The sequence below is a fragment of the Thamnophis elegans genome, chromosome 12 (genome assembly GCF_009769535.1).
Source record: "Thamnophis elegans isolate rThaEle1 chromosome 12, rThaEle1.pri, whole genome shotgun sequence".
Taxonomy (NCBI): domain Eukaryota; kingdom Metazoa; phylum Chordata; class Lepidosauria; order Squamata; family Colubridae; genus Thamnophis; species Thamnophis elegans.
This window is the reverse complement of record NC_045552.1, coordinates 2,683,265-2,703,897: the sequence shown is the minus strand read 5'-3', so window position 1 is coordinate 2,703,897 and position 20,633 is coordinate 2,683,265. Positions and strand designations below refer to the sequence as shown.

The following is a 20,633-nucleotide window of genomic DNA, read 5'->3' as shown; positions in this document are numbered from 1 at the left end:
TCTCAGCGGGCGTTTGGAATAGCCGCCCACGATTCTCCCTTCTCCCATCCGCAGGGGAAGCCTGTTGGTGGACCATCCACCCCGCCTCGAAGCAGCGGTCGGAGGGGGAGAAGGTGCGCGTGGGGGACGACCTCATCCTCGTCAGCGTCTCCTCTGAGCGGTATCTGGTGCGTGTCCAAACTAGTGGTGGTGCCTTCGAGGCGCTTGTTTATCCTCACAGCAGCAACCCTCTGAGATGGGCTGGGCCAAGAGAAAGAGAGCGAGCGATTGGACCAAAGTCATCCAATCAGCTTTCATGCCTAAGGCGGGACTAGAATTCACTGTCTCCTAGTAATTGGCCGAAAGTCACCTAGTTGTTTAAGGTGGGACTAGAACTCCCAGTCTCCTGGTGATTGGCCCAAAGTCAGCCAGCTAGCTTTTCAGTTTAAAGTGGGACTAGAATTCTCAATCTCCTAGTGATTGGCCCAAAGTCACCCAACCAACTTACAGGCCTAAGGCAGGACTAGAATTCTCAGTCTCCTGGTGATTGGCCCAAAGTCAGCCAGCTAACTTTCATGCCTAAGGCGGGACTAGAACTCACTGTCGCCTAGTGATTGGCCCAAAGTCACCTAGTTGTTTAAGGTGAGACTAGAACTCTCAGTCTCCTGGTGATTGGCCCAAGTCAGCCAGCTAGCTTTCCTATTTAAGTGCGACTAGAACTCTCAGTCTCCTAGTGAGTGATTGGCCCAAAGTCACCCAACCAACTTACAGGCCTTAGGCAGGACTAGAATTCTCAGTCTCCTGGTGATTGGCCCAAAGTCAGCCAGCTAACTTTCGTGCCTAAGGCGGGACTAGAACTCACTGTTGCCTAGTGATTGGCCCAAAGTCACCCAGCTGGTCTTCAGGACTAACGTGGGACTAGAACTCACAGTCTCCTGGTGATTGACCCAAAGTCACCCAGCTAGCTTTCATGCCTAAGGTGGGACTAGAACTCACTGTCACCTAATGATTGGCCCAAAGTCACCCAGGCAGCTTGCAGGCAGGACTAGAAGTCACAGACTCCTGTTCTGGGAAACAGTCCATCACTCCCACTCCCCCCCCCCCCCCCGCTCTTTCCTTCTGGCCTAACCGTTGACGTGGTGGGGGGTCTTTATCTTCTGCAGCACTTGTCCACCGCTAGTGGAGAACTTCAGGCCGATGCCTCCTTCATGCAAACCCTTTGGAACATGAATCCTATCAGTTCTGGCTGCGAGGAAGGTGCGTGTTTTGTGTGTGTGTGTGTGTGGTTGTGATAAGAGTTTCTTTGGCCTTCAAAGATTTCAGATAATGTGGTGGAGGTTTTCAGCAAAGGTGGCCCATGGGCTGTGGACGCGAGTCTTGGCATGGGAGATGGGTTGACCCTTAATTCCGTCTTGTTCCCATCTCAGGATCTGGAGATGGTTGTTGACTCACTCTGCCGTCTCCTCTTTCTCTCTCTCTCTGTCCCCCAAGGGTGTGTGACTGGTGGCCATGTCATGCGCCTCTTCCACGGCCACATGGATGAATGCCTCACCATCTCCACCACGGACCAGAATGAAGAGCAACGCAGGTGGGTCTCCCTGAACCGAGCCAGAGATAGATAGGCAGAACAGAAGAACAGAGTTGGGACCTTGGAGGTCTTCTGGTCCAGGAGCCTCCAACCGGGGCAACTTTAAGACTTGTGGACTTCAGCTCCCAGAGTTCCTCAGCCAGTCGGCTGAGGAACTCTGGGAGCTGAAGTCCACAAGTCTTAAAGTTGCCAAGGTTGGAGGCCCCTGTTCTAGTCTAAGCCGCTGTTCAGGAAGGAGACCCTCTACCATTTGAGATACATGGCCGCCCGATCGCTTCTTAAAAACGTCCACTTTTGGAGCTCCTATAACTTCCTGAAGCAAGTTGTGGTGTGTGAGTGCTTAGTCGACCACATTCGTCGACCACATTGTCTGGATTCAGATGTTGCGTGAAGCCATAAACCAAGAGTATTCCAAATTTCAGACTTGTGGACTGGGCCTGGCTGAGGAATTCTGGGAGTTGCAGTCCACAAGTCTTAAAAGGTGCCACGTTTGGAGACCGCCTGCCATCAACGGGTCCTTGAAAACGTCGCCTAAGGTGGGGATTTGGCCACTGAATCCTACTTAAGGATCTGTTAGCCAAGTCCTTCCCTCGTTTTACACTTCCTTCTGCAGGGTGGTGAACTATGAAGGAGGGCCCGTCTGTTCCCAGGCTCGATCCCTCTGGCGCCTGGAACCTCTGCGCATCAGGTAGGTTGGTGTTCTCCATGCTTTCGGTCTTCAACTTTTCCTTTCTCTTGGGCCTTTCTTCTTTCCCACGCCCAGCTGGTGTTCACTTTCAAATTAAATCTGACCGAGGATAGCTGGTCTGTATTCAATTCGCACTAAATCACCACTTATCTACGGCTTATGGCAGGGGTGTCAAAATCAATTTCATTGAGGGCCACATCAGGGCTCTGTGGTTGACCTCGGGGAGGGTGGGGGCTGGCTGATTCGGTGGGTGTGGCCATCTTGATGCCACTCACTGGGTGTTGCCGACTGAGTGGGGGTGGCCAGCTGGGTGGGGGGTGGCCAGCTGGGTGGGGGTGGCCAGCTGGGTGGGGGTGGCCAGCTAGGTGGGGGTGGCCAGCTGGGTGGGGGTGGCCAGCTGGGTGGGGTAGTCAGTTGGATGGGGGTGGCCAGCTGGGTGGGGGTGGCCAGCTTGATGCCACTCCCTAAACTGCTGGCATGTTTCCTCTTCGCATTGGATAGAGTGGGCCGAAGTGACGTAATCAGACTGGGACGGCCCCGCGGGCCGAATCCAACTGCATTGCGGGCCGCATCCGGCCCGCGGGCCTTGAGTTTGACGCCCCTGGTTTGTGGGATCAGCCATCTTTAGAAGAGAATATTTCCATCTTTGGAAGCCTCCTTTGTTTGGTCTACCGCTAAGCCATCCACAAGGAGATAACTGGCCATCTTCATCCCAAACTCAACCGAACGGTGCCTTCCCTATGGTTGAACCTTCTGTCCCAACAGCTGGAGCGGCAGCCACATGAAGTGGGGACAACCGTTTCGTGTCCGCCACGTCACCACGGGACGCTACTTGGCCCTGACTGAGGAGAAGGGGCTGGTTGTGGTGGACGCTGAGAAGGCCAACACCAAAGCAACAGCCTTCTGCTTCCGGGTTTCGAAGGTGAGAGGGCATCCAGCTCAGCGGGTTGAGATGGTCAGCCAAAAACTGGAGGCAGCGTTAAAAGAGGGACCAGCCTAGAATCCCTACATAGTCGCAAATGAACCTCCCTTGAACTCAACTGACTCTCATCTAATTCCAAGCAGGTGCTAACCTTAGTGTCAACTCCTAACGTTGCCATAGTAAGAGAAGCGGGGCGCGAAGTCGGACCTCAGATTACTGCAGCAGACTTGGGAAGGGTGCACCTCATTGGGGAATGTGATTTATGACACAGACTGAGGGGAGGAACAGGGGTAAAGTTCAGCTATAACTCAAACAAAGTTTAGGTCTAACTGTGAATGATAACTTGCCTATGATGCTCCTAATAAATGGCTAGTTTTGTATTGAAACTTGGCTCAATGCTCATGAATCAACTAGGGCGTTTTTAGGAAGCCTGACAGTCAGACCTAAGCTTTGTTGGAGTTATACCTGAACTTTACCCTCTGTTCCTTCCCTCCCTTCAGTCTGTGTCATAAATCACCTTCCCCAATGAGGTGCACACCCCTCCCAAGCCTGCTGCAATAATCTGAGATCCGACTTCAGGAGACAGTAGGCGTGGAATGTGCTCCCCCCCCCCCCCACCTTCTCTTACTGTGGCAATGTTAGGAGTTGAGAAAAGGCCTTTTGGCAATAATTCCGTTGATCCATGGGATCTTCCCAGGTGGATCTGGTCTTCCGTGCCTGATCTCTCCTTCTCTTTCCTCTCTTTCAGGAAAAGCTAGACGTGGCCCCGAAACGAGACGTGGAAGGCATGGGCGCCCCGGATATCAAATACGGAGAGTCCATGTGCTTCGTGCAACACGTGGACAGCGGCCTCTGGGTGACCTACGCAGCTGCCGACGCCAAGGCCATGCGCCTGGGTTTGCTCAAGAGAAGGGTAAGTCGTGGCTGGTGGAGTTGATTGATTGATTGATTAAATTTCTATGCCCCCCCCCCCCCCCGACCCAGACCACATAAAAAGCAAGATGCTCCTGGCCTAGAATCCAGTGCTGGACTGCTGTGAGACTCCCAGCTGCCTTAGTCACTGAGTATAAGGGCTCCGGTTCCACCACAAAACCGCGGTAGACGAAAGCACGCTCGACGAAAGCGCGTACGTGACGTCATCACAGCGCGACAAAAACATCGCACTGTGATCGATAAATGTAAAATTAAAGCGAAAACCTTACCCTAACCCCCCCAAACCTAACCCTAAACCTAAACCTAAACCTAACCCTAAACCTAACCCTAACCCTAAACCTAACCCTAAACCTAACCCTTAACCTAACCCTTAACCTAACCCTTAACCTAACCCTAAACCTAACGCTAACCCTTAACCTAACGCTAAACGTAACCCTAACGCTCTAAACCTAACCCTAACCCTTAGCCTAACCCTAACCTTTATGTGAATCGGCTTGCTTTAATTTTATTTTTATTTCAATTTTTAATTTTTTTCGTCGCGCTGTGATGACGTCACGTACGCGCTTTCGTCGAGCGCGCTTTTGTGGAACGCGCTTTTGACGGGTCACGAAGGGCTCCTGCCCTTTCGCAGTGGGTTGGACTCGAACGCAGCTCCCCAATCATTTCAGCTTTGCGGACAGGCAGTGTTAGCAAGTATTTTGCAAATAGTAAATTCATAGTCCATAAATTCTTTAATGAGCTTTTCTTATCACATCTCTGGGCATCCACAGGCCATCCTGCATCAGGAAGGGCACATGGACGACGCCCTCTCGCTCACCCGCTGCCAGCAGGAACAGTCCCAAGCCGCCCGGATGATCTACAGCACATCGGGGCTTTATAACCAGTTCATCAAGTAAGCGGGTCCTTTTTTCCCTGGGATCACCAGGGACTAGCTTCTCGGGAGCTGTGGTTAGTCTCTTGACTTCTGCTTTCTCGGTCCTGCAGAGGCCTGGACTCCCTGCTCGGGAAGGCCAAGCCCAGCACCCCGGTGACTCTTCCCATCGAAGGGATGATCCTCAGTTTGCAGGATCTCATCAACTACTTCCAGCACCCGGAGGAAGAGCTCCAGCACGAAGAGAAGCAGACGAAGCTCCGTTCCCTAAAAAATCGGCAGAATCTCTTCCAGGAGGAGGTGAGCAAGTCGTACTGACCTCCGGGTGACCAGAAAGCGGATATAGTAGCAATCGCAATAGCCCTTAGACTTATATACCGCTTCACAGTGCTTTTGCAGCCCTCCTTAAGCAGTTTACAGAGTCAGCGTCTTGTCCCCACAACAATCTGGGTCCCCATTTGACCCACCTCGGAAGGATGGACGGCTGAGTCATTCTTACCACCATGCACCATGGAAGGGAGGAAAGGAAGGAAGGAAGCAAGGAAGGGCGCGAGGGAAGGAAGGAAGGAGAAAAGGAAGAGCAATAGCTCTTAGACTTATATACCACTTTACAGTGCTTTAACAGCCCTTTCTAAGTGGCTTACAGAGTCAACCTCTTGCCCCCCAACAATCTGGGTCCTCATTTGACCCACCTCGGAAGGACGGAAGGCTGAGTCACGCTTGAGCCGGTCAGGATCGAACTCATGGCAGTGGACAAAGTTAGCCTGCAATACCGCATTCTAACCACTGCGCCATCCGGGCTCCTATTGCAACATCCAATCAACTACAGCAATAGCAATAGCACTTAGACTTATATACTGCTTCACAGAGCTTTACAAATTTTGCAACTGCTGTGTTGCAATATTTTCGGGGAGGGCTTATTTTAGCGCATGCGCATCAAAGGCCTGATAGGGCTTATTATCCAGGGAGGTCTTATTTTCTGGGAAACAGGGTAGCACCTAGCACTTAGACTTATATACCGCTTCACAGTGCTTTAACAACCCTCTCTAAGGGGTTTACAGAATCAGCCTCTTGCCCCCCCCAACAATCTGGGTCCTCATTTGACCCACCTCGGAAGGACGGAAGGCTGAGTTAACCTTGAGCCAGTGAGATTCGAACTGCAGCTAGCAGTCAGCAGAAGTAGCCTGCAGTACTGCACTCTAACCACTGCGCCACCTCGGCTCTAAGCCACTATAAACCACTCTCTATAAACCACATATTCATAAACCACTATTTGCATTCAGGTTAGTGTAGAGAAAAGAAGGACTAGGGGATGATACGAGGGTACTATGCCAGTATTTGAGGGGCTGCTATAGAGAGGAGGGGGGTCAGCTCATTCTGCAGAGGGCAGGACAATGGATGGAAACTAACCAAGGAGGGGAAGCAACCTGGACTGAAGGAGAAACTTCCTAACAGTGAGGACAATTAACTCGTGGAACTGCTTGCCACCAGAAGTGGTGGGTGCTTCATCCCTGGAGGTTTTTAAGAAGAGGCTGGACAGCCAGTTTGTCTGAAACGGAGTAGGATCTCCTGCTTGAGCGGTGGGTTGGGCTAGAAGACCTCCAAGGTCCCTTCCAGCTCTATTCGGATTGATTGGCTGACTCGTGGCTTCCCTACAAGCACCCCAAGGTCTCTTTCGCCTCCTTTTCAAAATGACTCCCTGGGCGCAAACCAGTGGTGAGATTCAGCCGGTTTCGCACCTATTCGGGAGAACCGGTTGTTAACTTTCTAAGCAGTTGGGAGAACCGGTTGTTGGAAGAAATCTCCTTTTGTTTTCCCCCACTTTTCAGGGCTAATCCTGTAAGGAAGGCAGGGAGGAAACATTCTGGTGTTGTTTCTAGCCTAATCTTTATTTTACCCTGCTTACAGAAACTGCCTCTCCGGTTAACCCTTATTCCATTGTAACAGCCAACGCGAAGCACCCATAGATGTGAGTGACATTGAATTGGCCACGCCCACCCAGTCACATGACCACCGAGCCCCACCTACCCAGCTGGTGATTAGGACAGAGAACCGGTTGTTAAAGTATTTGAATCTCACCACTGGCGCAAACCCAGCTTAAAGGAGTTGCTTAAAGGAACGCAATCTTGTATTGTCCCCTCCGACCCTTCGCTGCCTTTCAAAGGTGAAGTGAAGGCAGGTGGGTCAGAGAGGGTCTTAAGGGGTGGGTGGGTGTCTCTCCTGTCTTCCAGGGCATGATCACTCTCGTCCTGAACTGCATCGACCGCCTCAACGTCTACAGCACGGCCGCGCACTTTGCCGAGTTCGCTGGGGAGGACGCGGCCGAGTCGTGGAAGGAGATCGTCAACTTGCTCTACGAACTCTTGGGTGGGTTGAGCCGTGAACGGGATCCAAGCATATTTGGGTGACCGGCGACGGTGTTACTCGCTTGCTTGACGAAGCCACTCACACACACACACCCTCTGGCGTTAGCTTTGTGAGATCTCCTGGAGGAGGGGTCTGCTGGGCGCCTAGGTGGTTGTGGGTGCAGAAAGCAGGCTTGTTCATGGAGTCCTCGGTGCCCTCTGAGCTTGGTGGTTTTCTTGCAGACATTTCATAACCCAACTAGGTAACATCATCAGTGCTAGAAGAGACGGGGGTTGTGGGGAAGAGGAGGGGAGGAGGAGAATGATGAAGGGGAGGAAGAGGAGGAGGAGGAAGAGGACTGTGGGGTCCTTGATGCTCTCTGAGCTTGGTGGTTTTCTTGAAGACGTTTCATGACCCAACTAGGTAACATCATCGGTGCTAGAAGGGAGTGTGGTTTGTGGAGAGGACTGGAAGAATAATGGGGGGAGAAGGGCAACTCTGGGGCCCTTGGTGCTCTCTGAGCTTGGTGGTTTTCTTGCAGATGTTTCATGACCCAGCTAGATAACATCATCAGTGCTAGAAGGGAGTGGGGTTTGGTGGTCAGGGGGGGGGGAGGAGGACTGTGGGGTCCTTGATGCTCTCTGAGCATGGTGGTTTTCTTGCAGACATTTCACAACCCAACTAGGTAACATCATCAGGGCTAGAAGAGAGGGGGTTGTGGGGAAGAGGAGGGGAGGAGGAGAATGATGAAGGGGAGGAAGAGGAGGAGGAAGAAGAGGACTGTGGGGTCCTTGATGCTCTCTGAGCATGGTGGTTTTCTTGAAGACGTTTCATGACCCAACTAGGTAACATCATCAGGGCTAGAAGAGAGGGGGTTGTGGGAAGAGGAGAGGAGGAGGAAAATGATGAAGGGGAGGAAGAGGAGGAGGAAGAAGAGGACTGTGGGGTCCTTGATGCTCTCTGAGCATGGTGGTTTTCTTGCAGACATTTCACAACCCAACTAGGTAACATCATCAGGGCTAGAAGAGAGAGGGTTGTGGGGAAGAGGAGAGGAGGAGGAAAATGATGAAGGGGAGGAAGAGGAGGAGGAAGAAGAGGACTGTGGGGTCCTTGATGCTCTCTGAGCATGGTGGTTTTCTTGCAGACATTTCACAACCCAACTAGGTAACATCATCAGAGCTAGAAGAGAGGGGGTTGTGGGGAAGAGGAGGGGAGGAGGAGAATGATGAAGGGGAGGAAGAGGAGGAGGAAGAAGAGGACTGTGGGGTCCTTGATGCTCTCTGAGCATGGTGGTTTTCTTGCAGACATTTCATAACCCAACTAGGTAACATCTTCAGTGCTGGGGAGGGCGGGGACAATCGACCACACCCTACCTCACACTGACTGGGGGATTCTGGGAAGTTGCCAAGATGAAGATGCACCACAGCCATACTTTGGAGGATAAGCTAAACGGCGGGGAAATGGCTTAACATTTTGTCGTGGGGGATGAACCCAGGGCCTAACCCCCCGTCTTGCCTTCCTGCCACGCAGCCTCGCTGATCCGTGGGAACCGTTCCAACTGCGCCCTCTTTTCCAACAACCTGGACTGGCTGGTCAGCAAACTGGACCGACTGGAGGCGTCCTCTGGTGAGTGGAGGGGGAATTGCAAGTTCGAATTTCAAATTCAAGAGCCGCGGGTGGCGCAGTGGGGAGAATGCAGGATTGCAGGGTAACTCTGCCCACTGCCCGCAGTTCGATACTGAACTGGCTCAAAGGTTGACTCAGCTTTCCATCCTTCTGATACGGGTCAAATAAGGACCCAGATTGTTGGGGGGGGGCAATACTCTGTAAACTGCTTAGAGAGGGCTGGAAAGCCCTGTGAAGCGGTATATAAGTCTAAGGGCTGTTGCTATTGCCCCCGGCAGTAAGGGAGCTGGGCTGCGTCATAGGCTCGCTGAAACCACGCGGTCTGCTGGTCCTGGAAATCAGATCCCTTTGTCAGGATAAGGATCTCAGTGGGATGACAGGTAGTCCCTCAGTCACAACCTTTGAAGTTACAACCACTCTGAAAAAAGTGACTTGTGGCCGTGTTTCACATTTGCGACTGTGGCCACATGATCCAAATTTCAGATGCTGGCTCATATTTACCGATCTCCGACTCTGAAGGCAGCTGATAACTGTCGGACGGCCCTGGCCCCCTCTCTGCCTCCGACACAGAGCCCCCCATCAGAGCCTTCCCCAGACTCCAGGACTGGCCCATCTTCCCCCCCCCCACTCCTCACTGTCCGAATCTGCTGCCAGCTCCACTGGGGGGGCAAAACAGTAAGCTGAGGATTTAGCTGTATTCCACCTGGTTCGTGGTTTTTTCCTGGATTCGCAGAAGGCCATTATTGAAAAAAGTTTTTTTTATTTAATTTTTTCCTTTCAGATTCATTCTTAAATATACATTCTTATAATTGCCATTCAACATTTGTCAATTCATATCATTTTTACGCCTGTATATTTACATTTTCATACTTTCTTATTCCCCCTCCCCCTGATTTAATAGTGTGTTGTCTGAGTTATTTATTACATGTTTTGTCCCTTTCTCATTTGTATCTTTTTTCAAGCCAATCGTAAAATCGCCCCCATGTCCTGTCGTAACACCGATTCCTCTTTGTCCTTTATTCTCAATGTCAACCTATTCATTTCTGCACAATCTAATATCTTCTTTATTATCTCTCCTTCCGAAGGGATTTTGTCTGCTTTCCAGTTTTGTGCAAATTCAATTCTAGCTGCTGTTATTATTTGTGCTCTACATGGGGCAGCCCTTGAAGAGCATTCGGAGACTTCAGCTCGTCCAGAATGCAGCCGCGTGAGCGATTGTGGGTGCACCTCGGTACATCCACATTACACCTATCCTCCGCGAGCTGCACTGGTTACCGATTGGTCTCCGGATACGCTTCAAGGTGCTAGTTATCACTTATAAAGCCCTTCATGGTATTGGACCTGGGTACTTGAGAGACCGCCTGCTGCCAATTACCTCCCAAAGACCCATTAGATCACATAGGGCAGGCCTCCTCCGGGTTCCGTCTACCGGCCAATGTCATCTGGCTATTACCCGGGGGAGGGCCTTCTCTGTGGTGGCTCCGGCCCTTTGGAACGAGCTCCCCGCAGAGATTCGGACCCTCACCTCTCTCCAAGCCTTCCGGAAAGCCGTTAAAACCTGGCTGTGTCGGCAGGCCTGGGGTTGACGAGTTCCCTTCCCCTCTCGAAGCGTGTGGCTGTTGGTGTTTTAAATTCCCTTGTATTTTTTGTTGTAGTTCTTTGTGTTTCCCTTCCCCTCCCTTGGGTTTGTGCGCCGCCCTGAGTCCCGCCGGGAATAGGGCGGCATATAAATAAAATGAACCTTGAACCTTGTGCAATCAGATATGACATTGGCAGCCGTTTTAAGCCACGCTTCCTTGCCAAGAGAAGAAGAACTTAATTAATCTTAAATTAAATAGGAAAAAGGCAGGGGATTTTTTTTACCAGGCCAAGGGTGAAAACAGACTCCTTAAACTCATTTTCCTCCTTAAACTTATTCTTCAGGCATTCTGGAGGTTTTGTATTGTGTCCTCATCGAAAGTCCAGAAGTGTTGAATATCATCCAGGAAAACCACATCAAGTCCATCATCTCTCTCCTGGACAAACATGGACGCAACCACAAGGTGGGTTGCGGTGAGCTTGACTCGTCCTTGCGGTTTTCTTCTGGGGGGGGGGGGCGCCTAGATTTTGTGGCAAGCAACGTTGGATACAGGCAGTGAAAGCTTGTTGCCTGAGGACTTCAACTCCCAGAATTCGTGAGCCAGTGAGGAATTTTGGGAGCTGAAGTCCACAGGGGGTCATATTGCATAGTTGCTCGTCCCTGCCTTAAATTCTGCTCCGTGGAGTAGCTGCTTCTCGGCGTATCGTGAGGATGAAATTCATTCTCATGCCTCAGTTAGGTCCCTGTTTTTTCCCTAGGGCCTTTCTGGGACCCTAATGACCAAAGTTAATGGAATCCTGAGGCAAGGACTAGGGTTGGGGTGTCTAGTGAGGACTAGAAACCTCCCTTTCAAACTTTCAAACCTATTAGATTCAATTTGATTCTATTCGATTCTACACTACACTACACCACACTCAACTCTACTCTACATTCTACTATACTCCAGCACAGCCCAACTCATCCCAACCCATCCTAACCCAACCCCACTCAACTCATTTCAACCCAACACAACCCACCCCAAAACAGCCCATCTCAATTCATCCTAACTTAAACCAACACAATACAACCTGTTCCAACACAACCCACCTCAACACAACACAACCTATCCTAACCCAACCCAACTCATTCCAACCCGTTCCAACACAACCCACCTCAACACAACACAACCCATCCTAACCCAACCCAACTCAACTCATTTCAATCCAACCCAACTCACCCCAAAACAACCCATCTCAATTCATCCTAACTTAAACCAACCCAATACAATTTGTTCCAACACAACCCACCTCAACACAACACAACACAACCCATCCTAACCCAACACAACTCATTCCAACCCGTTCCAACACAACCCAGTCAACACAACACAACCCATCCTAACCCAACCCAACTCAACTCATTTCAACCCAACCCAACTCACCTCAAAACAACCCATCTCAATTCATCCTAACTTAAACCAACACAACCCACCTCAACACAACCCATCCCATCCTAACCCAACCCAACCCAACCCAACTCATGTCAACCCAACACAACCCACCTCAACGCAACCATCCCAACCCAACTCTTCCCTTCTTCCCTTGGCAGGTGCTGGATGTTCTCTGCTCTCTGTGTGTCTGCAACGGCGTGGCTGTCCGCTCCAATCAAAACCTGATCACCGAAAACCTGTTGCCGGGGAGAGATCTTCTCTTGCAAACGAAGCTTATTAATTATGTCACCAGGTAGCCGCTTGGCTCTCTTTGATGTCCCTCTGTGGGGGGGGGGGGTCCTCCGGGGGTTGGGCGGGCGCCGAAGAGGAGAAAGACACATCAAGGGTAGATTGGGGGGGGGGGTACACAATGGAATTGAGGAGACACTTGTATGTAATCGAATAACCACCCCCAGGTGGCACCCTCATCCACCCCTCCAGACCCCAGGCTAACCAGTAAAGCCAGATCCTAGAATCCCTAACAGAAGACCAGAAGGGTGGAGCAATCTGTAGAGATCCTCAGCCATCCAGGTCACGGTTGTCCCAAAGATGCTTTTTCAGGAGGCAGCTGGACTTTCTCTTTTCTTTTGAAGACGTTTCACTTCTCATCCAAGCAGCTTCTTCAGCTCTGACTGGATGGTGGGGGAACGGAAGGATTTATATTCCTTGCAGACAGCTGGTCATTTGCAGCCTTTGAGAGGGTCGTTGAGGCCATTTGGAGGTTTTATCTGTGTCCTCGGGGTCAGCCCTGCAGCCATATTTGCTTTTGGATCTTTGGCCTGCCACACTTTCTATTTCCCCCCCCCCTACTATGCGTTTTCTATGGTGGGAAAATGGGAGTTGGGGATTGTATGGAGTTAGATGCTATGTAGCCATAACAACATTCTTTCTAGAAAACCAAGGTCATCCTTTGTCTCTGCACCTCTGCACCTAACCGGAAATGGATGGGTGGAAGCTGCCAGCGTGGCAGTGGGAGATTTGACCATGGGATGGACTTGTGGGTGTGAGGGGCAAGATCTTGAACTTTCAACTGGGTGGGGGAAACCAGGAAGCCTTCAGATTCGGGTTTTCCCAGATGTGCCAACATGGCTCTCACCATAAATTGGAACTTTGAGCAATGCTTTGCCTTGGACTCTGGTTGAGTTTTGGATGCTATTTGGAACCCTGACACTGAGGATCACCTGGGTAGTGCCACCTGAGTGGGCTACAGGAACCAGGAGCATCACTCAGGTGACCCTGAGGACATATTTATAAATGTCTGTGTAACTTTTTGGAGACCGTCCAAGGCTAGGATTCTTCTTCCCTGTGTCCTCGGTTTCCCGTGCTGATCCTTTCTTTCCCCTGTCTTCCCTTCCCTTCGCAGCATGCGCCCCAACATCTTCCTGGGCACCCACGAAGGATCCACCCAGTACAAGAAGTGGTATTACGAGATGATTGTGGACTCGGTGGAGCCTTTTGTGACCGCCCAGGCCACGCATATGCGAGTCGGCTGGGCCATGGCGGAAGGCTACAGCCCCTACCCAGGGGGTGGAGAAGGCTGGGGTGGCAATGGCGTTGGGGATGACCTCTACTCTTTCGGCTTTGATGGTCTCCACCTGTGGTCAGGTGAGCTTTGTAGCATCCGCGGCTGATGGGGCAAATGGGTGGGCCCAGCATTTGAAACCTCTAGGAGAGACGCAGAAAAAAAGGCACAACTTTAATCTGGGGTTTCAGTCCTTTGCAAGGAAGGAAAGGGAGGGGTAAAGGAAGAAAAGGAAGGAAGGAAGGAAGGAAGGAAAAGGAAAGAAAGAGAAAGAAAGAAAGAAAGAGAAAGAAAAAGAAAGAAAGAAAAGGAAGGAAAGAAAGAAACAAAAGGAAAGAAAGAGAAAGAAAGAAAGAAAAAGAAAGAAAGAAAAAGAAAGAAAGAAAAAGGAAAGAAAGAGAAAGAAAAAGAAAGAAATAAAAAGAAAAAAAGAAAATGAATGAAAGAAAGAGAAAGAAAGAAAAAGAAAGAAAGAAAGAAAGAAAAGGAAAGAAAGAGAAAGAAAGAAAAAAGAAAAAAAAGGAAAGAAAAAAGGAAAGAAAAAGAAAGACAGAAAGACAGAAAGAAAGAAAGAGAAAGAAAAAGAAAGAAAGAAAAGGAAGGAAAGAAAGAAACAAAAGGAAAGAAAGAGAAAGAAAGAAAGAAAAAGAAAGAAAGAAAAGGAAAGAAAGAGAAAGAGAAAGAAAGAAAAAGAAAAAAGAAAATGAAAGAAAGAGAAAGAAAGAAAAAGAAAAAGAAAGAAAGAAAGAAAAGGAAAGAAAGAGAAAGAAAGAAAAAAGGAAAGAAAAAAGTAAAGAAAAAGAAATACATAAATAAAGAAAGAAAGAAATAAAAAAAAAAAAATAAAATGAATGAAAGAAAGAAAGATAAAGAAAAAGAAAAAGAAAGAAAGAAAAGGAAAGAAAGAGAAAGAAAGAAAAAGGAAAGAAAAAAGGAAAGAAAAAGAAAGACAGAAAGAAAGACAGACAGAAAGAAAGAAAGAAAGAAAGAAAGAAAGAAAAGGAAACAAACAAACAAAAGGAACGAAAGAAAGAAAGAGAAAGAAAGGAAGTCAGTCAGTCAAACAATGGCCCAAGGACACCTGAGATAGTCAAGAAAGATAGTCGTTGAGGCCACTCGGAGGTTTCTCTGTGTCCCCAGGCTCAGCTAAGCCGTGCAAATGGGTGTGGGGGCTTCCCCACCATCCCATCAGAGCCGAAGAAGCTTCTTAGATGAGAAGCAAAACATCTTCAAGAAAACCCAGAAAAAAAGAAACACCTTTGGGACAACCGTGACTTGGACGACTGAGAATCCCCCTGGACATCCGTCTCTCCTTCAGGTTGCCAGAAAACTCAACCCTAACAAATAAACAATATCAACGATAAGAAAGCGGACGCAGAGGTCCAGTTTCTCTGACCGTTACAGCTGACCAAATCCTGCTCTCACCTCACTGAGCAGAAACCGCCTTCAAGGTTCCTTAAGCCAGGGGTGTCAAACACAAAGCCCGTGGGCCAAATCTGGCTCGTGGGATGCTAAGATCTGGCCCGCGGGGCCGCCCTGGAAACATTGAAGGACAGGCCCACCGTGCTTCTGCCAGAGCAAATGGAGTTCGGGAGGCCCGCGTGCGGCCCGCCCGGGCTCCGTTTATGGCTGTGACGGCTCCTGCAGCCCTCTGCAAGCAAAAACGGAGGAGGCTGCGCACAGAGGGCTGCAGGAGGCCATTGCAGCCGAGAACGGAGTCCCGGGGGGGCTCCGCGCGGCCTCCTTGAGCTCTGTTTTTGCTGCCAGAGGACTGCAGGAGGCTGTCGCGGCCCAAAACGGAGCTTTGATGAGGGACATCAAACTGGCCACGCCCACCCTGGCCACGCCCACCCTAGCCACACCGCTGCTCCCTCCGCCGCTCCCCGAGGCCAAACACAACCCTGATGTGGCCCTCAATGAAATTGAGTTTGACACCTCTGCCTTCAGCCCACCTCACTTTCTCATCTTTGGCTCTTCAAGGGGGTTCTTCCGGGAGTGATTTCCCTCTTTGTCTCCTTTCCGCTTGACCGCAGGCCGCGTGGCTCGGGCCGTGGCGTCTCCCGGGCAGCACTTGCTGGGGGCAGACGACGTGGTGAGCTGCTGCCTGGACCTGAGCGTTCCCAGCATCTCTTTCCGCATTAACGGCTTCCCGGTGCAAGGCATGTTTGAGAACTTCAACCTGGACGGGCTTTTCTTCCCCGTGATCAGCTTCTCGGCCGGCATCAAGTAAGTCCATCCGCCCCGGTAGGGTGAAAAATGAGACCTACGGGTCTCCCTCGACTTACAACCGATCCGTTTAGTGAGAGAGAGAGAAGTATCTGCCTCTACTTAGGATCGAACTTACAGCCTCCTGATTGGGAGGCGAGGGCTGCGCCTCTTCTAGCCCACCGCCATGAATGAACAAGCGCCTCTATGTTTTCCCTCCCTGCCAGAGTGCGCTTCCTCCTGGGGGGTCGCCACGGAGAGTTCAAATTCCTGCCGCCCCCAGGCTACGCTCCCTGCTACGAGGGTGTCCTCCCCCGGGAGAAGCTGCGTGTGGAGCCCATCAAGGAGTACAAGCACGACATCAACGGCATCCGGAACCTCCTGGGGCCGACCCAGTCCTTGTCCCACACGTCCTTCACCCCCTACCCTGTGGATACCGTCCAGGTAGGGACATCCCGGCTTCCTTGGGGCAGAGAAACCGAGGACCAAATGTGGAAAGAGGCAATTTTAGGGCCTGGAGAGAAAACAGTCATTAGTGTGACTGCTGGCAGGACCTATGGGCACTTTCCCATTCTCCCACCCTCCTTCCTTCCTTCCTTCCTTCCTTCCTTCCTTCCTTCCTTCCTTCCTTCCTTCCCTCCCTTCTTCTTTCCTCCCTCCCTGCCCCACCCTACTTCCTCCCTCCTTCCTTCCTTCCTCCTTCCTCCCTTCTTTCCCTCCCTTCTTCTTTCCTCCCTCCCTCTCTGTCCCACCCTCCTTCCTCCCTCCCTCCTTCCTTTCTTCCTCCCTCCCTGCCCCCCTCCCTCCCTTCCTCCCTCCCTCCTTCCTTCCTCCTTCCCTCCCTCCCTCCCACCCTTCTTCCTCCCTTCCTTCTTTCCCTCCCTTCTTCTTTCCTCCCTTCCTCCCTGCCCCACCCTCCCTCCTTCCTTTCTTCCTCCCTCCTCCCTCCCTCCTTTCCCTCCCTCCTTCCTCCCTTCCTTTCCCCCCCTTCCTTTCTTCCCTCCCTCCCCCTCCCTCCTTCCCTCCTTTCTTCCCTCCCTCCTCCCTTCCTCCCTCCCTTCTTCCTCCCTCCTTTCCCTCCCTTTTTCTTTCCTCCCTCCCTCCCTGTCCCATCCTCATCCCTCCCTTCCTTCCTCCCTCCCTTCTTCCTTCCTTCCCTCCTTCCTTTTTTCCCTCCCTCCCTTCCTCTCTCTCACACCTATATAAATAAATCCATTCTCCTTGTTGATGGATTGATAATCAACCTACCTAATCAAACGAACTTGAATTAATATGCTTATGACAGGTATGATTGAAACGGGGGGAGAGGGGAATGGTGGTTATACTCTAGTTTAAGAAAAGCTGAGATCTTGATCACAGGTAGTCCTCGATTTGCAACCATAGTTGAGCCCCAAATTTCTGTCGCTGGGGGAGTCCTTGGTTAAGTGAATCTGGCTGGGAAATTCTGGGAGTTGAAGTCCGCCAGGCTTAAAGTTGCCAAGGTAGGAGACCCCTGATATCTGCTACCGAGGCCTGTAAACCATCATCTGTGGCTTACATTATGGTCTAATGTAAATGCTACTAAAAACAGCCTTTTAATAGCCTCCTCCTCATTCTTTTCCTTTTAATCCCCACAGATCGTATTGCCTCCACACCTTGAGAAAGTCCGGGAGAAATTGGCAGAGAATATCCACGAACTGTGGGCCCTCACACGCATCGAGCAGGGGTGGATCTACGGGCCGGTGAGTTCTGCCCTCTGGGAACCAGAGATTGGAGGTTGCTGTGCCTTCCCACGTGGGGCAGCAAGAAGGAGCGTGTCGCCTTCGGTGTCCTTGACAAGCCACAACGGCAACGGGCTCCTAGCTACGCCGTCGCACGAGGGATGCCAGCTTTGTCATCCCTGTCGTTGGCGGAATAGGGATGGTAGCCCGGGTGATGCCAGATCCCTTTTCGCCTCCCAATGAAATTGTGACAAGGATTTCCCTGATCCACCGTTGTTTAAATCTCAGGTCCGTGATGACAACAAACACCTGCATCCTTGTTTGTTGGATTTCCACAGCCTTCCCGAGCCGGAGCGCAATTATAACCTTCAGATGTCCGGGGAAACCCTCAAGTGAGTGATGGGGATGGGGAGGGCGGGAATCCCTGGGAGATCCCTTGAAATGGGTCAGGATCTACTTACACTTCGGTAGCCCAGATCTTTGGCTTATAGCCCATGATGGAGATCACATAGACATTTAGATAAAGGTTGCTTAGCAGTGACGGACGAGGAATTTGGAAGCATGAAGGAAGCATGGTGTCCTTGATACTCTCTGAGCTTGGTTATTTCCCTGCAGACATTTCATAACCCAACTAGGTAACATCATCAGGGCTAAAAGGGTGTGGGGTTTCTGGAGAGGAGAGGAGGAGGAAGAAGAGGAGGAGGAGGACTGTGGGGTTCTTGGTGCTCTCTGAGCTTTCTTGCAGACGTTTCATGACCCAACTAGGTAACATCATCAGTGCTAGAAGAGAGGGGGGTTGTGGGGAAGAAGAGGGGAGGAGGAGAATGATGAAGGGGAGGAAGAAGAGGACTGCAGAGTCCTTGATGCTCTCTGAGCTTGGTGGTTTTCTTGCAGATGTTTCAAGACCCAACTAGGTAACATCATCAGTGCTAGAAGAGAGGGGGGTTGTGGGGAAGAGGAGGGGAGGAGGAGAATGATGAAGGGGAGGAAGAGGAGGAGGAAGAAGAGGACTTCGGGGTCCTTGATGCTCTCTGAGCTTGGTGGTTTTCTTGAAGACGTTTCATGACCCAACTAGGTAACATCATCAGTGCTAGAAGAGAGGGGGGTTTGGGGGAAGAAGAGGGGAGGAGGAGAATGATGAAGGGGATGAAGAGGAGGAGGAAGAAGAGGACTGTGGGGTCCTTGATGCTCTCTGAGTTTGGTGGTTTCCCTGCAGACATTTCATAACCCAATTAGGTAACATCATCAGGGCTAAAAGGGAGTGGGGTTTGTTTATATATTTGTGCAGTCAGTGTTGATGGGAATGTTCTCGGAGATTTCTTAGTTAACCCACTGTTTACTATAAGCTTACTTGTCTGGGTTGGTAGTTCCTTGATTGGGGTGCAGTTTGCTCCTTAACTGTTGGTCCAGTAGGAAGCTCAATCAATCAGTATAGAGCTGGAAGGGACCTTGGAGGTCTTCTAGTCCAGCCCCCTGCTCAAGCAGGAGACCCTACACCATTTCAGACGAGTGACTGTCCTGTTAAAAAAACCTCCAGTGATGAAGCACCTACAACTTCTGGTGGCAAGGCGTTCCACTGTTTAATTGTCCTCACCGTTAGGAAGTTTCTCCGTAAGCTGCAAATGTAGTGTTTCAATCCGTTGGGTAACCATTTAGTTTCTCAACGCAGCACAGATGTGGTGGAGTGTTTTTGGGGCTTGAAGCGTCTTGCGCAATCTTTGCTACCCGAATGAGGAGTGTGGCTTAGTTCCCCCCCCCCCACGCACTTCAAATGATTAACATCTGGTCTCTTCCTTTCTAGGACCTTGCTAGCTCTGGGCTGCCATGTGGGGATGGCGGATGAGAAAGCCGAAGAGAACCTCAAGAAAACCAAGCTGCCTAAAACGTAACCGGTTTGGCTTCAATTTGTTGAGTGTGTAGAGCAGGGGTGTCAAACTCGATTTCATTAAAGGCCGCGTCAGGGTTGTGTTTGACCTCTGCGTGGCCTGGGCGTGGCCAGCTAGACAGCATTCATGTCGGGGGCGCCTGTGGTGGTGCCCGAGTGTTCCGCCACGTTAGTGGTGGGTTTCAAAAATTTTTCGAACCTACTCTGTGGGTGGGGCCTCCTTTGTGGGAGTGGCTTGTTGGCCATGTGTTTTCTTTCTTTCTTTCTCTCTCTCTCTCTCTCTCTCTCTCTTTCCTTCCTTTTGTCTCTCTGTCCCTTTTTCCTTTTTGTCTTTCATATCGCTCTCACTTTTTCTTTTTTCTTTTTTTCATTTCTTCCTTTCTCTTTCTCTTTCTCTTTCTTTCTCTGTGTGTGTGTGTGTGTGTGTGTGTGTATGTGTGTGTCAGTGGTGGGTTTCAAAAATTTTTGGAACCTCTTCTGTAGGTGTGGCCTGCTTTCTGGTGGAACCTCTTCTAACTGGTTCGGTAGATTAGAAGAACCGGTTCTACCACTACTCTACCTACTCTGTGGGTGTGGCCTCCTTTGTGGGAGTGGCTTGCCGGCCATGTGACCTGGTGGGAGTGGCTTGCCGGCCATGTGACCTGGTGGGAGTGGCTTGCCGATCATGTGTTTTCTCTCTCTCTCTCTCTCTCTCTCTCTCTCTCTCCTTCCTTTTGTCTCTCTGTCCCTTTTTCCTTTTTTTCTTTCATGTCACTCTCACTTTTTCTTTCTTTTTTTCTTTATTCCTTTCTTCCTTTCTTTCTCTTTCTCTCTCTGTGTGAGTCTGTGTGTGTCTGTGTGTGTCTGTGTGTGTGTGTGGTGGGTTTCAAAAAATGTTGGAAGCTCTTCTGTAGGTGTGGCCTGCTTTCCGGGTCCACTGGTGGAACCTCTTCTAACCGGTTCGGTAGATTTGACGAACCGGTTCTACCGAACTGGTGCAAACTGGTAGGAACCCACCTCTGCGCCACGTGTGCCGTAGGTTCGCCATCACGGGCCGATAGCGTTTTAAGAGTCCCATCCTTTGCAGGTACATGATGTCCAACGGCTACAAACCAGCACCCTTGGATCTCAACCACATCAAGCTCACCCCAGCCCAGAACACCTTGGTGGACAAGCTGGCTGAGAACGGACACAACGTCTGGGCCAGGGACCGGGTCCAACAGGGCTGGACATACAGCGTGGTGCAGGTATGGGACTCCGGAGGAAAGGATTTTCTGGGGCAGCAATCCCCAACCTGTCTAGCTTGGGAGCCCAACAGCGGGGGTGGTAGAGAGTGGCGATA

At 50.7% G+C, this 20,633-nt stretch overlaps 1 protein-coding gene across 1 annotated transcript in view; it reads left to right on the top strand.

Annotated features, from left to right (window-relative positions):
- Window positions 1–20,633, top strand: part of RYR1 (ryanodine receptor 1) — a 151,733-nt gene that overhangs the window by 22,587 nt on the left and 108,513 nt on the right. Inside the window, 19 exon segments of the mRNA XM_032227777.1 lie at window positions 55–167; window positions 1,143–1,236; window positions 1,471–1,567; window positions 2,181–2,255; window positions 3,021–3,177; window positions 3,926–4,090; window positions 4,881–5,002; window positions 5,095–5,281; window positions 7,213–7,348; window positions 8,858–8,953; window positions 10,877–10,995; window positions 12,120–12,253; window positions 13,364–13,605; window positions 15,556–15,748; window positions 15,955–16,171; window positions 17,344–17,448; window positions 17,716–17,819; window positions 19,229–19,312; window positions 20,379–20,538. Of these exon segments, the coding sequence (XP_032083668.1) occupies window positions 55–167; window positions 1,143–1,236; window positions 1,471–1,567; window positions 2,181–2,255; window positions 3,021–3,177; window positions 3,926–4,090; window positions 4,881–5,002; window positions 5,095–5,281; window positions 7,213–7,348; window positions 8,858–8,953; window positions 10,877–10,995; window positions 12,120–12,253; window positions 13,364–13,605; window positions 15,556–15,748; window positions 15,955–16,171; window positions 17,344–17,448; window positions 17,716–17,819; window positions 19,229–19,312; window positions 20,379–20,538 (2,600 nt within the window).